Source organism: Protobothrops mucrosquamatus, unplaced genomic scaffold, assembly GCF_001527695.2.
Source record: "Protobothrops mucrosquamatus isolate PMUCROS unplaced genomic scaffold, P.Mucros_1.0 scaffold1399, whole genome shotgun sequence".
NCBI lineage: Eukaryota > Metazoa > Chordata > Lepidosauria > Squamata > Viperidae > Protobothrops > Protobothrops mucrosquamatus.
Window position 1 is genome coordinate 24,702 of NW_015387584.1, and position 22,681 is coordinate 47,382.

The following is a 22,681-nucleotide window of genomic DNA, read 5'->3' on the forward strand; positions in this document are numbered from 1 at the left end:
GTAGCCCGGGTCTCGGCGGCAAGCCACGTTGCCCTTTTCCCCAAAAACTTGAGGGGGACGAAAAGAGGCGCTTTCTCCCGTACGCAGCATATCTTTGAGCCGCAAATGCTTATCGGATAGCGCAGGGGTAGGCAACCTTGGCTCTTTTATGACTCGTGGACTTCAACTCCCAGAATTCCTGAGCCAGCTTTGCTGGCTCAGGAATTCTGGGAGTTGAAGTCCACGAGTCATAAAAGAGCCAAGGTTGCCTACCCCTGGGATAGCGCCTGGGCTTGCAGCTTGCCTTTCATCAGCTGAGCTGCGTCACCTGAATTTCTCACCGTTTTTCTCTAAATGTAGGTACAGGTAGCCCTCGACTTGCAACAGTTCGTTTAGTGACCGTTCAAAGTTACAACGGCCCTGAAAAAAAGTGACTTATGACTGTTTTTCACACTTGGGACCATTGCAGCATCCCCAAGGCCACGTGATCAAAATTCAGGAGCTTGACAACTGACTCATATTTATGAGATTGCAGTGTTCCGGGGTCATGTGATCACCTTTTGTGAAATTCTGACAAGCAAAGTCAATGGGGAAGTCAGAGTCACTTAACAACTGTGGCAAGAAAGGTCATAAAATGGGGCAAAATTCACTTAACATCTGTCTCACTTAGCAATAGAAATTTGGGGCTCAATGGCGGACGTAAGTCGAGGACTACCTGTACTGTACGGAAGTTGCAGCAAAGGGCTTTGATGAGCTGCTGCTTCCACCCATTTCTGTCGGCAATTGGAGCCACCATGGGTTTGTGCAGCACATGGGACATCCATCCCTAGAGCAGTTTAATGCTACTACCCTCCAGTCTATGAGGCTGCACAAAGGATAGCAGTAGAAGTATGCTCTGCATAGCTGCTTTCAGTTTATTGTAAGGCAGTTTAAGCATTTGTTGGTAGTAGGAAAAACCCTCACTAAGGACTTTCCCTAAAGGGGCAGAAAGGAGGAGAGGGCTAGAACAGTAGATTCAGCCACCTGTCAAAGCCTGCTGTGGGTGGGTGGGTCTTTCTGCTTCTATTTTACAAAGGTGGGCACTCCTGGATTGTGTGTTGTATTTGCACCATAATGGTGGGGTGTCAAAAGCTGCAATCTTCATTGTTCCACTCCAAGGCCTCAGAGGGACGGATGAGAGAGGACAACAGAAGGAACCTCCAGCGATTAGAAATAAAGCTTTAGGAAGAAAAATTGAAGGTGTTAGGAGTGATTGACCTGAAGAAGACTGAGGAGAAAGAGTAGTACAGATAGAAGAGACTACAACTTACAACCACAATTGAGCCCAAAATTTCTGTTGCTAACTGAGACAGTGAAGTGACTTTTGCTCCATTTTACGATTTTTCAGTTTAGTGAATCACTGAGTTGTTAGTTAACATGGTTGTTAATTGAATCAAGCTGCCCCATGGGCTTTCTTGTCCTAGTAATAACCCTCCATAGGATTCTAATACTCTAATTCTAAAATATAAAGCTTCTTGGATTTTTTGTTTTAATATGTATGAAGATTTGCTATCTTAATCTGAATTATGTCCAACTCAAAAACGTTGAACTAGTATTCAGATAACATACACTTTATTTTTGGCTTAGTATATTATGCAAATAACCAAGGCTAAATAAATCATGGCTTTGCATATTCAGTTAACCAAGTTAAATATGCTTCTTTCTCTGATTCTGATTATAATGCAAGATTAGATTGATTCAAGGACAACAAAATAAATATATACACATAGAATATTACTTCAAAACCTAACTTTGCATGAGCCGTCTGTTACTATGAGATCCTACCCCCCAAAAAAACCCCGAATCACACTATCGTTATTGCAAAATGGCAGGTTTATTTTCTCGTAACTTATAAAATAAGTACAAAAGAAAAAAGTCAATGAGAATACCTTTGCTTACTGTAAGGATTTGGAACTAATCACATTGCTCATAATAAAGACAAGGGAACCTTTTTATCAGAGGCAGCAAGCAGACTGAGGGAATATTTACAAAAACAAACTGCAGGATTGCTACCTCAAAGTTCTCAGCCAAACCAATTTGGCACTTCATGTATTCCTCAAAAAAATTGCAACCAGCTCCTGAAAGTGCAGTATGCAGACCTGAGAGGATAAGTGGAAGCTTGATAGTTATGTAGTGATAGAGACTCCACAGAAGAATAGTGTTGTGGATTAAATCATCATATAAAGTTAATATCCAGACTATTAAAAAAATGAGAAGAAAACTTGTCCCAGGATACTGATTGAGGTCTCTTTAACATTCCAGCATCTCCATTTAATTCAGAAGTAGTCTCAACTGCGGACATGAGCAAACTCTTTCCGTAACCAAACAGAGTCTTGATAGAAGCGTGGATCCCCCAGATGAACAGCTGTTCTCTTGTAGAAATAGTAATATAGCACAGCCACTGCAATAAAAAAAAAAGAATTGTGTTACTGAAGTTCTCAATTCCCCCCTTCCCTTTTTTGTGTATCTTCAAGTCATTCTTGATTCCCAATGACACTATGGAAAACTCCATGTAATTTTCTGGGAATCATTTTTCAGAAGTGATTTGCCACTATGTTCTTCCTAGGGCTGAGGGAGAATGACTGGTTCAGACTTGCCCAGATGGCTTTATACCTAAATCAGGACTAGAACTCACAGTCTCCCAGTATTTTACTTCAGTGCTTTTAAATACTGTGCCAAACTGGCTCTCCAATTTCTTCCAGTCAAGGAAAATGTCACCATGTTCCGGAGGGGATTTCTAGTTTGGAAGAATATTCCAAAACCCCTCTACAAGTATTTACTAACAAATTTGTGAAAGGGCATATGGTTTGCATGCAACTCCAGCAACTTCATAGAGGGCTTGGAAAGGCTTGCCTGAAAACTCAAAAGAATCATTGGCTGGTGACTATACATATCTAATGTCTGATATCTGACACAATTCCTACATTTCTCATATGCTGTCCCATCTATTTACATAGGAAAAATGCTGACTACACCATCTTCATTTAAAAGTTCAGAAGTCATGACACAAAGGGAAATTGATATAACTTAATTCTTACCTAATCTCTGGAAAACAAACAGAGTCTGCATCCCATTAGTCCATATAAAGATGTTTGAATTTTCCCAGCGGTGGTTCTATTTAAAAGAGAAAAGCATAAAAAGCATAAAATATCTTATATCCAATATTTCTATAACTGGAAAGTAGGATCAGGTTTTTCTCTTGAGATGTCAGTAGAGTTTACCATCAAATAATTAAACATTCTACAAAAGCAAATATGCAATATCGTTTAATGCGTACCTAATCCCCAATGTATTGTTTTGTGTTCAAACACTTCTCATGCTAATTGTTCAAATTTCTACTGTTTGGCCAAAGACAGAATGAAGAGTTTCCAAAACAAACATACCCATAATAAGTCCCAGTAAAAGTAGCATCTATATATAAACATGCAACTAGGATTTAATTTGATTTTATCCAGCAATTTTATTTACCTTTTAATATTGATTCCTAATACCACCTTCCCAGCTGGACATTAGTTAACTAACTGGCAGATGGTTCTAATATTTTTTTTCAAATCTTGGAAAATCTATAGCTAAAACTTAATATTCATTTAATATCAGTTTGCCCAACTATAGCTCACTCCAAGCATTCAAGTTTCATAAAAGAGGAATTAATTTTTTAGATTGTAATACAGGAGTGAATGAGAATGGGATAAAGAAGATTTTTCCCCTTAATTTATTATGATGGACTATTTAATTTGGGCTGACAGACAGACTTCAAGTCCTAGATTGACACCCTCTGTCTTAGTTTTTACATCTCTATAATTCTCACTGCAATCTATTTTTGAGGATAAGATCCCTTCTTTCAAATTAATGCACATATCCAATTGACAATATGGATTGAAACATCTAACTTTGATATTGTTGCACTAATGTTCCACTGATTTTGTCAACGATAGATTCCACAGATTTCCCTCCAAGGGAAATCTTCTCTTTCAGCTGCCTCTATCTCAAGAAACTGGATTGCTTGGAGATAGTAATATCTGGCAGAGTAGTTTCCCCTGTCCCTCTGGAAGACCAGGAATGTAGATACCTGTACAGTTTATGGCCAAGTTAATCCTTAATCCTAAAAAAGCCACTTTAAAAAAAAGCAAGAAAATGGGATGCCAAAAGAGGTGCGTAGCAACTGATCCATTGGGAGAAGGAAAATGAATTCTTGTAAAGCTATTTGAAGCCATATTATCTCAACATGGAAGTTACAACAGCTCTGAATATAAACCAATTTAAGAGGCCGCAAACAACATTCAAGATTTTTAAAGAGAACTGGAGAGGCTCTGTAGGAAGCAAGAATGCAACAGCCTAATGATTGATGTAAATATTGCTGTGTTATAGTGACTACAGTTTAAATCCCATCCATCCATGACTTTGGAGAAATCTCAGTCTAATCTACAAATAGAACATTTCTGATAAAACAGAAAAGGCTCTGAGCTCCTAGAGAAAAGACTAGGAATATTTGCAACAAATACCTAAATCATTTTCTTGCTCTGTAACATCTCAACTTTTTTTCTAGAACTTCTGTAAAGTACAATAGAAAGCCTTCACTTTTTCAATTAGGATATATTCAAATATAAAATGCTAAGCCAAAAAGTAAAGTATATTACAGAATTTTCTCTTTAATTCATAAATACCTGAATCAATTGGAAAATTGTGTACCTGTATTGCTCATTCCTCTGAGAAGCCCTAGAACTCATGTTTCCACTTTGGTTATAATCAAAGTAAAATACAATAACTAAAACCACACCTTCCTGCTTCAAATCTGTTTTACTGATTAAGCAGTCAGACACCACATGGGAAGAGTGTCAGTGCTGGAGAATATAGAAAGGTTAATCGGATCATCAGATTTATAGAGCACGTCAGACTTGTTCTAGCTACCAACAATAAGTCCCAGGAAATCCTCTTAAAATCCTGACTAAGCAAGGTTTTGGCCAAAACAGTCTAAGCAACTGAACCTAGACCGTTCTCCAAGCTGACAGCTTTATCAAACTGCCTGAAAAGTGTTAGTTTCAAATATAGAAAAAAGCATAAAAATCAATTAAAGAACGGATGCTGAAAATAGGAGATGCCAAGACACAGACTTGGGCTCTGATACCTGATAAGACGTTCACTAATTAATTAAAAACTAGACATATTTGGAGGCCATCTACATATTCTCTTCTTACAATCGGTGTGTGATTGTTTATAATGTAAAATAATGTCCTGATGAGATTGGCTGTACCCTTTAACAATTTCAATAATAGTTACAGAAAGAGTACAATTGCTGTTAAGTATTTATATATTAAAGTCATCTCATAGGTTACTTGTGCAGTTATTATTATTATTTTATCCCACCTTATAAATATATGTAACTCAAGGAAGTAAATGTTGCTGTACTCCGATCTATTTTCCCTTGACTGTTTTATTAAGAATTTTGATTACAATAATAAACTAAACTTAGAGAACAAGAAGAGAAAATATAAAAAGAGCAGGAAAAAAGAAAAAGAAATAAGAAAAAGTGCAGGAAAAAAGGAAAAGAAAACGAATAGTAAAGAAATAAATATATAAAGAAGTGATTTCTAACCTACATCAAGCAAGTATAAACAAATTTAGTAACTTTTCACTCCTTATGAGATATCTCTTCATCATATATTCCACTCATTATCTATAAGCAAATCCATAAAACATCAACTTTTTCAATCCTGGAGTCAGCAAAAGCCCATAAAGGATTGCCAGGACTTTGAAAAAAAAAGGTTTTATTATAAGTTTGATCAAATAAATTATATCCCTTCTTTTTTACTTCTAATAATTTTAATGTTTTCTCCAGTCAAATATTGTTGAGGGATTTGATTTCAATTCTTCATCACATCACAGTTTTCTAATAGCCTTCTTTATAGATCCAATAAGAAAATATTTTACAGATCATTTTTTTGGTTTATTATTTATATTTCCTTTTAGTTTTAAAAACTTCAGCCAGTTTCTTTTGTATATCTAATGAAGTGTCCTTTTGCAAATAATTCTCTTGGCCTGTCATTTGTAGTTCCACTTTTGGTACTTTCTCTGACTTGTCAAATAAAATTTGTTCCACATCTGTCATTGCTGCATTAACATCTTTTAGACATAGTCTATCCAGAGTATTGTACTTACTAACTTCAGGATCCATTATTTAAAGATCTCCTTTAATGTTTCCAATCTTATAATGTTTTTTATTATTCTGTAAGTCCGAGTGTTTACAAGTTTTATATATTTTTTCTTGTACTTGAAATCTTTAGTCCCCTCTAACGTTCAGTTTCTAAAATCATCACTTATCTTTTGTTATGACTTGCAATTACCAGGATAATCAAAATAAATCTGTTTCCCATGACTTGTTTTTACTTGGTATAGTTAATTCCAAAATCGTATCGCAAAAATCAGTATTCAAAATTTATCTGGACCCTTAATCCATTTATAATTTTGTTAGCTCAAAATCTTTAGTTTTTTGCTGTTTATTTCAAATTCTTTAATTTCTTAACATTTTAATTAATTTTTCTTTGGTTCAGAGTTGAAGATAACTTCACCCAATGTCTTTTCACACCTGTTATTCCAAAGGTCTTTAATAGCTTTAAGATAATTAATAGGTAATTTCCGAAAGAGATTAGACAGTGAGACTTGCGAATTTAGTGTCCTTTAAAAGGTTGAATTGCAGTTGCAAGCTAGGTGGCTGATCCCTTCTTCTTTCAATGTTCATGGAAAACCACTATCCTGTGATCTCTTCATGAGGAACAGTTGTTTGGAGCATATGTGGAGAGATCTTCCATGCACTCCTTATATGGAGAGATTCAAAGGGATTGATCTATTCACTGGTTCCTTGACAGCCACAGATCTCAGCTTCACTTTTGCAAAGATGTCTTAAGTTCACCATACCTCCCCCAGAAGTCCCCCATAATGACAACCCTGTGAGGTGGATTGGGCTGAGAGAACGACTGGCCCAAAGCGAGCTGGCTTTCATGCCTAAGGCAGGCCTAGAAACGTGCAATCTCTTGCTTTTTAGGTCAGCACATTATCCGCTACACCAAATAAGTCCACAGGTTTCTGTAATGGTAAATGAAATTGTTACATTGTTATTAAGATTGTTACATCTTAATAAGGGTCATTAGAGAACCACAAAACAAAAGTAGCAGCGTAGATTCTTCCTCTCTGATATCCCAAATAAATATAGACTATCTTTAGGAGCGCAGGACCTTTAATTTTTTTAATTAGAATATTGTATTTGTTGTATAAGTTTTATGTCCAACAATACTGAGTAGAAAAACCAACATTTATAATGACTGCAAGGGGCAAATTCCTAAGAGGATGCAGTATATCAACAAAAGTATTTGGTGTTCCAATTAGTAAACATAATATTGGCAACGTTGATAATCTGTAATAGGGCATTTATATGGACAAAATATGCAACCACTGCTAGGCCTCTCATTCAATTACCTTAGACATAGCACATATTCAACATAAATACCTATGGCAAGTGAGAGACATTCCCCATTATAAATTATACCTATCAAGAATAAAAATTCTATTTATTTGAAATTACTAGAAAACACCTGACCAATTCATGTGTATGAACCTATGTGAGATGAAATTGAAAGACTGAAATGTCAAAAAAAAGCATATTAGATAAGAATTTGCTATGCAGGATCAGTTGAAAGTCCTCTTGGATCTAGCTAAACATGTCAACATGATCAATAGTAATAAAATGGTAGAATTTGTCCATTTTTCTCTAAAATGCACATGGCATCATGCAAACATAGAGTGGTTAGTTTAAAGTTCAGTGTGTTTTGAAAACCTAGCCACCTGGATTAATTCAGGAAACCATGGATTAGTATATGGTGTAAAAAAGCCAGTAAAGTCTCTTCTAACTTAAGACTTTACATTTTTTTAAAAATACAAGGAAAATTCCTGGATTATCTAAACTTAACTACTTGCATCTTAACTTACATCTTAGTCACACATGCCACATCAGAGCTTATGTCACCGATCAACTGGAGAGAGGATACTAACCTAACACTTACTGTACAACAAAAACAATAACATGACTAGTACACACTTGGTCCCTGCTGATCCGGAAAGGATAACCTAACATAGTAATCAAACCATATAATTAATTTTTTAGACTTGAAAATTCTCAAATCCAACTTACAATTAGTTTCTGTTCTACAAATTATGCATGCATGGATTACGTACAGAAGTAACTGGGATGAAATAAGTTCTCTGCTTGTTTGAGGGAGATCATACTACTGTAGTAGAGATAGACATGGAAATCTACAAGCAGTATTTTGCAAAAGATTTCAGGTATTACATATTTTTATTCATTGCACTGCTTTTTATAGTATCCAATTCTGTTTTTCCTTTTAAATTTTCTAAGTTAGTCACAAATGGAAAACACATATTACCTTTAACAGGCTCACATGGAAAATCACATTCTTCTACCCACCCTCATTCTTGCCAGCATTCCTCCAAGAAAATTATTATTATAGGTTTAATGCAATGAAAACACAACAGTCTGTCAGTGTGTATTGAACAGATGCATATTGAACAGATGTGTATTGAATTCAATGACGGGAAAAGAAATTACTTAAGCACAATGGATTTCAGTATAAATTTTATCTAATTTCAATATTCAAGATAAGTAAATCTCTTTAAGAGCCAAACATAGTTGTTTCTTACCATGACCCATATGTGAAAAGATATACTCAAAGCAAGGTATGCTGCTGACAGGATAATAGTTCCTTTAAATTTGTGAAACAGAAGATTAACCAGGCCGGCTTGAAAAACAAAGGTGTTGAAGAACATGAGGAAGATGATGATGACATTGAAGAGGATGGTAATATCTTGAATGCTGTAGGGAAAAAGACCTTTTTTTTAATGAAGCAGAGATTGACGTAGCCCCATACATCCTACAAAAATAGGGTTGCTTTTTACAAGCAGAGAACACAGCAGCAGGAGTGCTGAAATCTCTTTTGCCTATCTTTCCACTGGGATATTACTGTTTCATTAATAACAAGAAAAGGAGATCCCAAAGCTCTTGTTTAAAAGACTGTCATGGAAATAAGAGACACATTGAGCTCCCTGTTTGCCATCAGTTCCATTTTTCTCTGCTATTCCCTAAGCACAATGATTTGAATAATACATCATATACATAGCAATGTTTTAGTACATTGTTCAAAACAGCACAGGTTACCAGTAATATATACAATTCAATGTTAGATTTTAAAAATATTTTTATTTTATTTTATTTTATTACTTCACATCAATCAACTATTGTCTGGCTTTCTCTATGTTTTCCTGAATGAAAGTAAGCCAGGAAGAGCAGAAACTAAAAATACAATTCTATGAATGTTTACCCCAAAGTACATTATAATATACCCAGTAGACATTACTCTTTGATAAGTGGTTTGTGGGAGGGGCTCTGAGTTAAGTCTTGATTTCTGGCAAATGAACAACTGGACAAGTTGTTGCAGTTTTCTGTGCAATATTTTTAAAGTTGACTTGCCTTCTTCCTAGGGCTAACAGAAAGTCAGCAGCTCCAAATCGGTACTTGACTGCGTGCTTAAGATGGGACTAGAACTCAATCATCTAGTTTCCAGCCTGGTGGCCTTTAGCCACTACACCAAAGTGTTTTGTTTCTTAGCCTAAAACTGCAGTCCTATGCATATGGGATCAAACGGCTTGCTTTTATGGCTTTTTAAAAAAAATTATTATAAACCATCTAGAGTCACATTTGTGAGATGGGTGGCCATATATAAATATGATTAATTAAAAAGTCTGGTACAGACTGAAACATTTCTCTGTGAATATCTCTATGAATATTCATTTCTGTATGAATATCTTATTAAAATATCTACAGTTCCCTTCATGGACCATTTTGATCTTGAAAACAGTTTTAAAAACTACAGAACCCTCAGGCACTGCTTTCACTTTGTTTCTGTTATGACAAAACAAGTAAAGAAAAGAAAACGTACTAAGAAGCATATGCAAGTCTTTACTACTCACATGAAAAGCACAAGCTGGATGACAGGAGCCATGCGAAGCAATTCTGAGAAGGAGTTGACAAAGAGATCATAGGACAAGAGGAGGAATTGCAAAGACAGCACCAGGCTGTAATTGCTAGTCTGGAGCATCTTTCTTCCCTAAGATTCTGGGATCTCAGCATCTGCATTCCAGGCAGCAGAACCAGCTTATACTCATGTTAGGAAAGAGGCACGCTTCCTCCAGATAGATTTGCTGGGATGGAAAAGTAAAGGGAAAAACAAGTAACAATGAAAGATAGAGACACACATCTTATTAATTGCTGCTAGATGCATACAGTTTAGGTCAAATCCTAATACTGAAAAATAATCAAGCACTATTCCTTGAAGAAGGGCAAAACAGGACTTCTTGCTAAATTAAAGAAAACCTTTTTTTTTTTTTTTTTTTGGTGCCTTCGAGTCATTGTTGACTTTCGGTCACTGCCTGGACTAATCCCTGCAGGGTTTTGGGGCAAAGTTTTTCCGAGGTTGGTCGCCCTTGCCTGCTTTTAGGGCTGAGAGGGACTGACCTAACGTAGCCCTACTAAGCGTGCACTAAAACTCAGGGTCTCCCGGTTTCTAGGCTGGTATCTTAATAGCTACAGTAAACTGGCTCTTCATTACTGATTTTTTTTATTGCCAACATAATGTTTATACTTGGTACGGAACAGAATACTGCATTGTTTTTGATATCGAAAACACGGCCTATAAGTCAACCCGCATTTCTAGACCTGGGACAGGAGACCACGGGGGCTGGGTGTGGGGGGGGGGAGAGGCTGCTGACTATCTCCTCCGCTTACGAGTGAAAGGGGGAAACGCCCACTTCTAAGATACAGGACTTCACTAAGTGCAGGACTTACCCGTGTTACCCAAGTCCCCTTCAACCGGAGGCTACGCGATCTCTCATAGGAGTCGAGCGCGCTCCCTTCTCGGGGATCGAATACAGCCCCGCGTTGTGTAAGACACGAGAAACCGGAGGAAGTGAAGCCGCTGCGCCGGGGCAGCCCCCGACGAAGAGCAAACGGTGCAGGACAGTTACTTTGCGCCGCCACAATCGGTCCCCATGGCGATAGAGCAGCGGCGCGGAGGAGGCGCCGGAGCCAGCACGCCCGGAAGTGCAGCCGGGGCCGCAGAGATCATGGATGCCTAGAGGCCGAGGAGTAACTTGAGGATTGGTTGGGCGATTCCTGACCGCACCATCGCCTCGATCCTCAAGCGGCCTAAGGAGGAGATGTTACTGGTGTTACGGAGTGGCATGAGCTCCCCCCCCCCGCTCTTTCTCCATCGTTAAGCAAAACGATGGGCTCTATGGAATAGGAATGTCATTTAGCGTTCCCACTGAATTTTAGCTCGGTTTATGTGCCAGTTTTATACATGCCTACTGGGTGGAAAGGCTATTGAAATCAGTGAAACATGCTTGGAAAAAAATTACAGGATTGTAGTTTAAATAAAACAACAAAAAAGGAAACTTAAAAAAAAAACATTAAAGCCTCTTCCAGCACTCTAAAGGTGGCTGTGACAAACCACTTTCATATTTATAAACTATTATTACAAATCACCATTTTACAAATTATGGTGTCTGGGTTCAACATCTTTTCCGACTAACGAATTTTATTAAAAGATTTGTGAAGCGCAGCTCACTTTATCGGATCAACATAGCCAAAGAAACTAGCCACGTTATGTCTTCTGTAATGTGGAAGCTCAGCTTCTGGACGTACACGCTTAATGAATGAGGCAGCTAATAATTCATTCTAGGGACTGTAAACTTTCAATTAGTGTATGAGAAACATTTCCATCGATTTATCTCCTTGTCTGCATAAACGTGGTGCATGGCAGGCAATTGAAAAATTACAGGAATCGGCACGAAGCTTACGGCGGGATAATTTTTAAATCTTCCAGAAAAAGATGATTTGCTCCAAACCGCACGTGTGGCTAAGAAAACTACATTTCCCAGACATCCAGAGAAGTCGGAACTCTTCATTGGGCGGGGTTTCCACTGTGAGAGCGAACAGAGGGGCTTAAGTTCTTCGTCTGCAATGAGCGGCGAAGACCATATTGAAGGGTCTGTTGAGGACTGGAACTACTTTTCCCGACTCTCTCTGCGACTTAGGCGGAAGCGAGGTATGAGAATGGTATGCATTTTCGTTGTAATTGGACTGAAGAAGGGAATGATGATATTCTTTAATATCGGCAATCGTTGTGACTGTAAGTCACCTACACGCTCATTCTTGTAAAGGAGCATAGCATGTTCTCCCCCTAATATTTTGCTCAAGAAGATTTTGCTTCTGCTTTTTCTTTTTTCGCCAGTATCTGCCTTCCTGTAGTTTTGATTGGCGAATCGACAAAGTTCCTTTATTTTCCCCAGGAGAGTGCCGCACACTTGTTAGTTCATGGAGCTGGTGTCCGCGCTTTGCATCATTAGAAACCATTAATACAATTGGTAATCTATGTTCTTGTGTGGGTAATTATTCTGTCTTTTGCCAACACAGTTAATGTTCTTTAGACCAGTTAATCTCAAAAATGGCTATGCATTTTTCTCAAAATGTAACACGGCGATGCACTTTATTGTTTATTCGGTAAGATTGGTGTTAGTCCCTCAAGCAATATAGAGCAGGAGCAACCTAAAGTTTGTAGCTCTTTAATAAAGCCCAGCTTTGAAATTGTACCCTTTAGTGTTACTTGTTTTGATATTGGTCAAAGAACAACAACAAAAAGAAACACAATAGCTAAACTATTTACTCCTGGTAATTTTGTTGTTGCAAACAGCATTCTTTTTGTTTATCTGGACAGATTTATGATACAAAACACTTAGATTTCTTCACACTTGTACAGTCCATTTCAGCTTTTCTTTCCACATCTACTTCCAACTATAGTGCTTTTATGAGTTTGTATACCTATGTGGATAATTAAAAATAACATTTGTTTTACGGACAGTTACATATTCCTGGTTGAGAGCAGAAGTTACTACATTCAGAAGAATTGGATTTTGGCAATGGCCAAAACTATATTTCTGGTAGACACCTGCAATAGATGCACCATATTTTCCTTTTTCTCAGAAGCCAAAATGGTTTTCATTTATGAAAAGTATCTTTCTGTAGAACTTCTGAAAGTGAAGTTTATATACCTGTATAGCAGGCCAGAATACTATGCCTACACCACATTGGTCCCAAATGAGGACTTATTGAATAGCAGTGTCAATGCTGCAAGTAGGAGAGCAATATGTAATTTACACAAATGGTGGAAATAAAAACAGCTAACAATAACTACCAGAACAAACAACTACAAAGCTCTTTTCATTCTCTAAACTTTGGCACCGAATCTCAACCTCTAACCTTCAAAGAAATTCCTACATGCGTAAGTCAGCTACGAAAAACCTGCACAGCAGAAACTCTGTCACTGGATCTAAGTGACAGCAATCTATCATAAGTTATGGAGAAGAAAAGAAAGACTGTAATTGAAGCTGTTACTTTCTGAGGCATTGAAGCTTCCATTTATCATCTAAATCTTTCATCTTGACATGTATAATGTCTTCTGGGTGTCCAAATATGAAATGTGATGGAAAGACTGATGGGGTTCATATAACCTGCTGATCACAGATCCCTTGGGGGTACAAATTATGCTGTAAGGCAATATCTCCAGCATATTGAGAGTGACTTCATAATTTTGGATGAAGTATATAGGGTCTTGGTTTTCAGGTGATGGTATCATCAAAAATTATTTTTGAAAGCAAAAGTCCAGGAAGGGGGGGGGGAGAATTCTTGGTAATAACATTGATGCAAGCAATATAGGTTTGAAATGAATGTACTGTTGTCTAGAGATAGAATTCATCTGGTTAAAGTGAGAAACTACATTTTTGAATGATGGAGAGCTAACCTGGCTAGGAGGCTTTTAAACTAGAGTGAGTGGAAATCGTAAGACCACTGATGAGTAAAGAATTGCCATGTAAACAGACTGAATACTTTACAGCAGCAAAGTGAAATAATTTGGGAATTTCCAGTTTAAAAAAGCAAGGTAGACATAAAGGAAAAAGAAACTGAACACAAGGAAGCTATCTCATTATCTGAAATGCCCCTAAACCAGTCCTGCAGAACTCTTGGAAGCCAAAGTGGCAGATTAATTACCTTTAAAGTAATTGCAGGCCAGAAAGGAACAGTTGGCAGCACAGTGGCAGTGATGCAACTAGCAATGTCTGTAAGGCCTGAAGGCACTTTGCAGTGTGTCTTTTGGGCTGGAAGTGATTGCAGAAACCTTGGTGGAAGCTTTGGCAGCAGTGGATTGGCTCTTTCCCATAAACATTGGCACAAAGCAGCTTGATAGGCTGCAAATTGTGCAGGTCTGCTCCATGCTAATGGCAAAGCATGGGTAAAAAGCAGATGATCTGGATCATGAGGCAGAAAGACAAGTATAGTATAATAGGGATTACAGAAACGATGGAATGAATCCCATCAGTGGAACACTGATCTTGATAAGTATATCTTGTTTTAGAGCAGTGTTTCTCAACCTTGACAATTTTAAGGCATGTGGACTTCAACTCCCAGAATTCCACAGCCAGCATTGCTGGCTGTGGAATTCTGGGAGTTGAAGTCCACATGCCTTAAAATTGTCAAGGTTGAGAAACACTGTTTTAGAGGAACAGGCAGTCCAGGAATGGACATGGTATAGCATTATATAGTTAATAATTAATTTAATTGGCTGTAAATTAACTTTCCATAGGTCAATTGGATGGTTAATAGCCTGAGCATTGACAGTATCTGGAAAGCTAACAAAGGATAGCTTACATATATGCTGCAAACCAGTCAGAAGAAATCTTGCCCGTGAAATCAGATTAGCCTTGACCCTGCTGGTTTCCCACAAGGCCTTAAAGACATGTTTGTGACACTGAGCTTGGGGTTCTGGACATATGGCAAAGCCTGTGCAATGATTGTGATTATTTGTTTGCTGGTTGTTGTTTTTTTTTAACCATGGCTGTATGCATTATGTGTGTATTAGCTTTGTTGAGATGGGTGGCCATATAAATTGAAATAAAGATTTAATGAAGCAAATGACCCAAACCTTAGAAAAAAACATGAAAGGGTTTCAGGAAAGGAGGTTTCAGCTCCCCAAACATCTATTGGAAGTCTGTCAAAAGAAGAGAAGATGGGAGGAATATAAAAAAATGTTCAGGTATTGTCAGTCTTACAAGGTAGACCAGGCTGAGAAACCGATGCCATATAAGTCATGACTACTTTTATTGTAACAGAATCTTGCTAGTCTGAATTTACTTCCCCTCTTCCTCACTTTATCTTTGGATGAACTAGGGAGGCTCCTGTCTGAGATGTTTATTTACATTATTTTCTTGGTCCAAGCTCAATCCCCTCTAATTTGACCATTGCCTTGGTAGCCCTCTCCTTTCTCTTTTTCAAGACCATTCTCTATGCCCTCCACAGGTATATAAAAATATTTTATTCGGAATATGGTTGATAAGTCTTCTATTGCCAAGAAACTAGAACCAGAAGTAATGAATTGAGTTGCAGCTACTTATATTTTTGTTAAAAAAAAACGGAAAACATTCTTGACAGTAAATCTATACGGCACTGAAACAATCTACATATAATGGTTTCAGATTCTCAACTCTGGAGGGTTTTTCCCCCCCAAAAAAAGCTAGACAGCCACCTCTCACAGTTGGTTGTGTTTTTGCATATTGCAGAGGGCTGGACTACAGAATTATTGTGGTTCCTTCCAATTCAATTAATCTATAATTCTATCAAGAGAATAGAGGCAGTAAATATAAATTAGAATGTGTGTAGGAGCTGAGCCAGATTAATTTGGCTGCACTAGAATTTGCTACCTAAATTCATCGTCATACAAGGCACATATAAATAGCTTTTATTCTGATTAAGGTTTTCAGTGTTACATTTGGTTGGGTGAATGCATATGTATACAGATATCGCAAACATTATAAATACAAATCTCAGTGTAACTCTCCATTTTTAGAAAAAGTATTGAAAAGTTGCCTGGCAATTTGGAGAAAGTACTATGTTTAAAGAAAATATTCAAAAAGAGCAAGCACATCCATTTCCTTTCTCCATCTATTAAGGCACTTATTAGTTGTGAAGAGTGAAGTTTCAGTCATCACCATGAACTATTAATAGACATTTTGTGCTATTTATTCAGCCTCACTTCTGCTTGAAAAGCAGAAGTGAACTCATAAGTGTTGCCTTTCTCATAAGTGTTGCCTTTCTCAAGAAGCAGTGGTTGCAGGTGCAATATCTATAGAGGGCTTTTGGGGACTTCTCTTTTGGGAAGCTTGATCTTTGAATCTTGCCTATTTAATTTTAAAAATGTGATAACTTTTCCTTATTGAAGTAGCTTGATTGTAATCACTTTTATTTTTGCCTGCAACATCATTAGATAAGCTGGATATGATAAAATTAATCTTATCTCCCTTTAGAATGCTGATCTCACTTATGCACATGCTTGCTTTGGCTCCTAGAAAAACCTTGGAAGTATGGATAGAATAGGGTTTTTTTATTGGACTGAACCGAACCATCCAACGTAATGATCAAATTGATACAATAAACTCATTAGTTCCCCTAGAAACTATATTTAGTGATATGAGTACATAGCATTTCTGGCTTTAAAAAGACGATAATCTTATCAATTAAACTGATGGTAATGATTGAGCTTTGTACATATTGCCACCCAGATAGAATATAATCAGCTTGAATCAGTCCAAAGACATTGTAGAGCCTTTGTTTTCTGAACGATTAATTTTAACAAGTAAACACATTAATATATTTTCTCTAGCCCTTTCTCTCTAGCTCCTCCTCCTTGGGTGAAAATGATAAAAATAGTAAAATTGAAGTGCATGTCCCATACAGCGGAAAGCAGTGCCATTTGAAGTTGGGTGAAGGCAATATTGGGCAGGAAGAATAGAAAGCCAACAGAGGAGATTTAGAATTTAACTTCTTATCAATAACCTGAACTGTTTGTTCAGTTCCTTTCTTTTATTTTCTCAGGCGTGCTTCCAAGTAGCACTGAGATGCCTAAAGTTCCATTTCTCCCGTATTCAATCCTTGTGGGAAATCTGGCTATCTTGTGTTTGGGGCTTACAATATACTGGAGTCAGCACTGGCTCGGCGGCTTTGCCTGGGATGGTTCTAGCAAGATGTTTAGTTGGCACCCGGTTCTCATGGTGACAGGCATGGTGATCTTATATGGTGCAGGTAAGCGGGGGAAAAAATTCAATTTCTCTGTCCTTTTCCTCTCTTTTTGCTGTGTAAGTGGAGATAGTGAGAAGTGCTTCATCTGGCTCTGATGGTTTCCCCCTTTCCCCCCTGTAGCAGCACTGGTGTACCGTTTGCCCTTTTCTCAAGTGGGTTCCAAGCTCCCTTGGAAGGTGCTGCATGCAACACTTGCTCTGATAGCATTTATCTTTGCCATTCTGGGATTGGAAGCTGTCTTCAGGTTTCACAATGTGCAGAAAATCCCCAACATGTACTCTCTACACAGCTGGCTTGGGCTCTCTGCTGTGCTACTTTTTTCATGCCAGGTAGGTAAGAGCATATCAATGGATTGATTTATGTCAAAAGTATATATCCCACTAGTTTCCCAGAGAAGAGATGAAAGGCTGGAAACAAACAAGATCAGCAATATTTACAATAACTCCCAACCTTTTATTTTTACTATAACCTGCCTCCAGTACTGTAGTTGATTTTAAGAAAGGATTAAGAAATCCTGCCTGAAACTCTGGAGACTCATTGCTAGTCAATGTAGATAGTGGTGGGTGAGAAATATCAATGTTCTGGTTTAGTATAAGACAGCTTCTAGGACTCTGAGGGATAGTCAGTTAGGCAGAGATGTGAATAGCTTATCTTTTAATATATAATCAAATACTGCTAAGCTTTTTCTGAAGAAAGATTTGAGAGCATTTTTACATATCCTGTGTGTCTTCAGTTTCTTGTCACCAGAAATTAATTCTATAAACAGATTACTTTTTTCCTACCGGGCAAGTGGCTTTTTTTAATCTTTTGAGATTAAACCAAAGAATTATGCATATTAATCATATATTCCCTAAAGAAAGATGCATTGTGTTGCCCACCTAAACATATTACATTGTGAGAGATGGAATCAAATACAATAATCATATTTTTACAAATGTGCCCCTATGTGCTTGAAGATCTAAAATTATTTTTAAAGAAATGAAGGGGGAAAAAGAACTTCTGCTGGCTAAGTTACCACACTGGCATTGCTAATCAAGTACAAATAATTTGTATAGGTTCAGGTACAATAATGTAAGACTTCTAATTTATGTCTCTCCCTTCCAGTGGTTAATGGGGCTTGCTTCTTTTTTGTTGCCTTGGACGCCCATCTGGTTCCGAGCCCTCTACAAACCTGTCCATGTTTTCTTTGGTTCTATCATCCTTGGTTTGGCTATTGCATCCTGCATCTCAGGCATTAATGAAAAGTTATTCATGAGATTGTGAGTAATGGAATTTGGTTATGGGTTGATCAGAACATAGTGCAATGGGTATTTGTATTTTGATTCTGAGGTAACAATTTCTGTAAAAAGTTAATGATTTGGCTTATCAATTTCAATCTAGAAAAAAAAGGAAACAAAACTCAAGCTGATCTGGACTGAAATTATGTATTTTGACAGTAACAAAAAATGCTTCTAAATATGAAGGGGAGTGTTCCTAAGGATTTATCAGGCACCCAGAATCTAGCTACAGGGATGCCCTTAGGAATGAGTTCCCTGTGGCAAGTATTTTTCTTGAAATGTCTACATCAGTTTCTTCCAATTTTGTGCCTTCCATATTTAGAAATTGCAGAAAGGGAGGTTTAACACCTCTTGGCGACCCTGGGATCTGGAAAGCTGGTATGGAAATATTTCCAGCTTTTGTATATTTAGTTTTTCCAGCATAGCAAGTAAAGATGTGAAACTGATGTGTGGAGATCTGTTGGAAATGAATACCATAAGCATGCCTAGGTCTTATATTATGAAATCAGTAGTAAATATTTGGAAGCCTGCAATAGGAAAAAAAAAGCTGGTAGATAAAGCCCCAGATGACCACAGGAGATGAGCACAAAGTTTATTAACGCATTCCAAGCATTTCCTTCTTTTTGGATTTTTGCAGAAATATGTGAATTTAACCGGTTTTCACCAAACACTTTGTTTGACTATCTTCTTAGAAAAAATTCAACAATACCATATTCCAAGCTTCCTGCAGAGGCTTGGTTTGCCAACATTCTGGGAATGCTGATTTTGGTGTTTGGTTTGTTAGTGTTGATGGGTCTTGCAATACCAGGATGGAAACGTCCAGATGTGAATTCACAAGACATTCGAGAGGTGAGGAATTCTGATACGATGAATTAGAGAAAATGAATATGATGCTTTAATGCGTGTTGAAAAGTATTTGAATGCTACATACAAAGAACACACACACACACACACACACACAGACAACTTATACCAAAAGTCAGATGTGACTACATTCCAAAGAACTGGGGCAGACATAGAGAAAGCTTGACTCCAGGTCACCCATGTGACAAAGGTAGGCAAATCTCTCAGACAATCTCAATTGAATGGGGGTGGTGTTTGGAATCGAATAGAAAGAGGTGTTTTCTCAATCTGCTTCAACTTCTAAACCATATTGGGCTTTAAAGTTAATACTCCATACTTTCTATTTCACCCCCCCAAAAAAATACAAAACAGAATTGGGCAGGGACTGTAAACACTTCTGGAGAGAATTCCATAGACATAATATAAACCTGGTCAAGGGACAATTAAATATTTAATTGATCAATCCCTATCCTATGGATCACTAACATGTAAATGCTGCTCTGGTAAAAATTAGTTCTGGCAGTCTAAAGATTTTAAAGACAAATAGCTGCATAATTTTATTTTGCTTCTAATACATAAAATACTAAAATACTCTTTTTCCTACCATACACATTTAGCCACCATTCTGGCTAATTAGATATTATTGAGTCTAAATCTAAAACATTCAATTCTGAAACCTGGAATATTTAGTCCCCAAATCTGAATTTAAAATAATTAAACTGCTGAAACAAAACTTCTGCAATGTATGTAACTTTCAGATGAAATTTCAGTTTAAAATGGAGTAGGCCAATTAAACAGATTGTCATCTTGAAAATTGAAAAGTGAAGTAATATATGGTAAACAGCTACCTTTACCATTGAAATAAGAAATTTGTGACTCTAGATAGCAATTAAAGAACAGTTCGTACCGTTATTTTCCACTGTACATACTGGTTGAAGTTGTCAAAAATTGTAGCCTAGCAATACTTAACAATACCACTTAACAATCACTCATAGTTGAAGCCACTCATTTCTTAATACCTAGGCACAACTTTATTAACCTACGTTATACAGGCTGAGTCTCTTATTTTTCTGTAAAATGTGCTCTTAGAAATTAACATGTGAATACTAATCTTAAAGATAATTTAAGCTACCATAATATCCCCTTTTGCTATAGGAAAATCATGTTTTATTGAATCCAACTTCTGGTTTGCTTCCTCTACACAGCCTCTGTTACGAGAAGCCAGATGAAGAATTAAAGAGCAGCTGCGTGGTTTGCTTTCTCTAAGGGTTTTTTCATTGAAGTTTGCAGCCTTACTTGCTGCTGTCGTCATCAGTACAGGAGCTCACATCATGAACTAATTCAGTAAGAGAAGACTTTTCTGGTAACAGATATCCAAATTTGTTCCCCTCAGTCTGATTTTTAAACTTCAAATGTTTGTACTATCAAGGATTGCTGGACATCCAACCACATTTGAACAAATCTGTTTGCTAAAGTGCCATAAAGTTTTCAGATTTTTGTGCTTTTCTATAGCCAATTAAAATCCCAAATAATCAAAGAAAAGCTGCCTTTTTCTGATACTTGGGTGAAAGGATGTTCTACGGCAGCTATTTTGTGTGTAATTTCAGAGCTGTGTTATTTTTTATGGAATATGATCTAATTTTCTGTGTTTTTTTCATATGAATCTGTTCAGATTCCACATATTATAGAACATAGTTTGTTAGCTTTGATTTAACATGTTAGATGAAGCCAGTATAGAGGGCCTCAGCCTTCTCTTGATTGAAAGAGAAGTTTTCATTTTGTGCAGTAATATATCAGGTAGACAGCCAAATCTTTTGCCAATTCACCCACAGAAGTTGTGTTTATATAACATATCAAGCCATAATTCGTTTAATGGTGGTTTACCAAATAAACAAATGACTGGGTTCCCATAAAATCTTAACCCCTGGTTTACAAAATACATTGACTGGATTTATATGATTGGGCAAATAGGCAAACCAAATGTGGCAGTACCACAGTTCGTAAAGAGTTTGGACTTGGGACCACTTTACTTTGTTAAAATGACTGAAGACCCCAAAGAACTTGGGTTTATATGGATTATACCCATTAATAGTTACTGTGTTAGAAATTAAAACCGAGAAATTTTAAGATATTTTGACTTTGTGAATCCCTGATTACACTTAGAAAACTACTGGTGTAGTGTATTATGCAGCTACTTTGTTACCTTTTTATGGTTTCTATTTACTTGGAATGATAGGATATCAGTGGAGATATTTTTTCCAACTTTTTTCATTTGATTACTGTGAACACTTCTGATTTAAAGAAAACATTGAGATGTCATGGGCTGTAATTAGGTATTCACACATGGTAATTAAATATTTTTTTTTAAAAAAAGAATATTTGGAGTTTTTTCAAATGGTCAAAAACCTGAACTACCTATTTCCCACCCACAGAGTTCTTCTGTATCTATTTGTGTCAGTGAAACATAATCTTATTTTTGTGTTAACAGTACTGTGGTACTGAAATTCACATGCAGTTGATGACAAAACATAATCATTAGTTACCTTTAAAATGTCTCCTGTGTTTGCAACAAATTTATTCTCAGAACAATAGACTTTGTCCATTTGTGAGGGTGAAGAGTAGGCTAATACATATATTATAATAATGTCTGAAACATGTTACAATAATGTGACTCCATAGTTAAGTTTACTTTTTTCTGAGAGCTACAATCTAATCACCTTATTTTAAGCCATCTTTCATTAGAGTTTAAACATGAGACTTTGCATTGGATCACACGTCTAGTCTAATAAGATACATCACCTTATATGGCTAAGTCACGAGATTAGATCTTATTTAGAAAAAAAATTGATCCTTGATGCCTTTCTTATTTCTAATATATCTATCTTCTCTCTTGTTAATGTGAAAATTGAGCCGTTTTCTTATCTGTGCTAAATCGCTTAATAATGCTAATAAAAGATTATGCTGTTCTCCATAAACAACTATATAAAAATTCCTGTACTTAATCAAGCAATGTGAGCTGAACACACTCAAGGACTGGCCCTTGATATATTAATTAAATTAAAATATTTCTGTTGAGCTATTTATAGCATACAGTGTTATCAATTTCTGTTACTTGCAAGCTACATTTATTTAAAGAACCAAAACCCAAACCACTATACAAGTACCAGTAGTCCTCATTTAGCAACAATTGGGACTGGTAATTTAGTCATTAAACAAAGTGCTTGCTAAGTGTAACCATGTTTCTGCTTGTGATCTAACTTCAGCTTTCCTTTGCTTTACAGACCTGCAAAAG

At 36.9% G+C, this 22,681-nt stretch overlaps 2 protein-coding genes across 2 annotated transcripts; one reads left to right on the forward strand and one right to left on the reverse strand.

Annotated features, from left to right (window-relative positions):
• Window positions 1–1,845: 1,845 nt before the first annotated feature.
• On the reverse strand, window positions 1,846–11,132 carry TMEM138 (transmembrane protein 138). Its single transcript, XM_015821776.1, has 5 exons — window positions 10,928–11,132; window positions 10,054–10,284; window positions 8,728–8,899; window positions 3,057–3,132; window positions 1,846–2,419 (listed from the first exon to the last, which is right to left on the reverse strand). Exons 2-5 carry the CDS (start codon window positions 10,179–10,181, stop codon window positions 2,307–2,309), a joined length of 489 nt encoding a protein of 162 aa, XP_015677262.1. The 5' UTR covers window positions 10,182–10,284; window positions 10,928–11,132; the 3' UTR covers window positions 1,846–2,306.
• A 929-nt stretch (window positions 11,133–12,061) lies between these two features.
• On the forward strand, window positions 12,062–20,897 carry LOC107292660 (cytochrome b ascorbate-dependent protein 3). The gene is made up of 6 exons (XM_015821770.1): window positions 12,062–12,188; window positions 17,066–17,272; window positions 17,390–17,598; window positions 18,374–18,528; window positions 19,239–19,395; window positions 20,595–20,897. Exons 1-6 carry the CDS (start codon window positions 12,104–12,106, stop codon window positions 20,616–20,618), a joined length of 837 nt encoding a protein of 278 aa, XP_015677256.1. The 5' UTR covers window positions 12,062–12,103; the 3' UTR covers window positions 20,619–20,897.
• The last annotated feature ends 1,784 nt before the right edge of the window (window positions 20,898–22,681 follow it).

What these genes read in the sequence shown, in the direction of transcription:
- TMEM138 (XM_015821776.1), bottom strand. Translation starts at nt 10,181, where the DNA reads ATGCTCCAGACTAGCAATTACAGCCTGGTGCTGTCTTTGCAATTCCTC. An exon ending in CTTTTCACATATGGGTCATG is followed by an intron (nt 3,133 to 8,727) that starts GTAAGAAACAAC and finishes TCTTTTAAATAG; the next exon opens with AACCACCGCTGGGAAAATTC. An exon ending in GTTTGTTTTCCAGAGATTAG is followed by an intron (nt 2,420 to 3,056) that starts GTAAGAATTAAG and finishes TTTTTATTGCAG; the next exon opens with TGGCTGTGCTATATTACTAT.
- LOC107292660 (XM_015821770.1), top strand. Translation starts at nt 12,104, where the DNA reads ATGAGCGGCGAAGACCATATTGAAGGGTCTGTTGAGGACTGGAACTAC. An exon ending in GCGACTTAGGCGGAAGCGAG is followed by an intron (nt 12,189 to 17,065) that starts GTATGAGAATGG and finishes TTATTTTCTCAG; the next exon opens with GCGTGCTTCCAAGTAGCACT. An exon ending in ATTCACAAGACATTCGAGAG is followed by an intron (nt 19,396 to 20,594) that starts GTGAGGAATTCT and finishes TCCTCTACACAG; the next exon opens with CCTCTGTTACGAGAAGCCAG.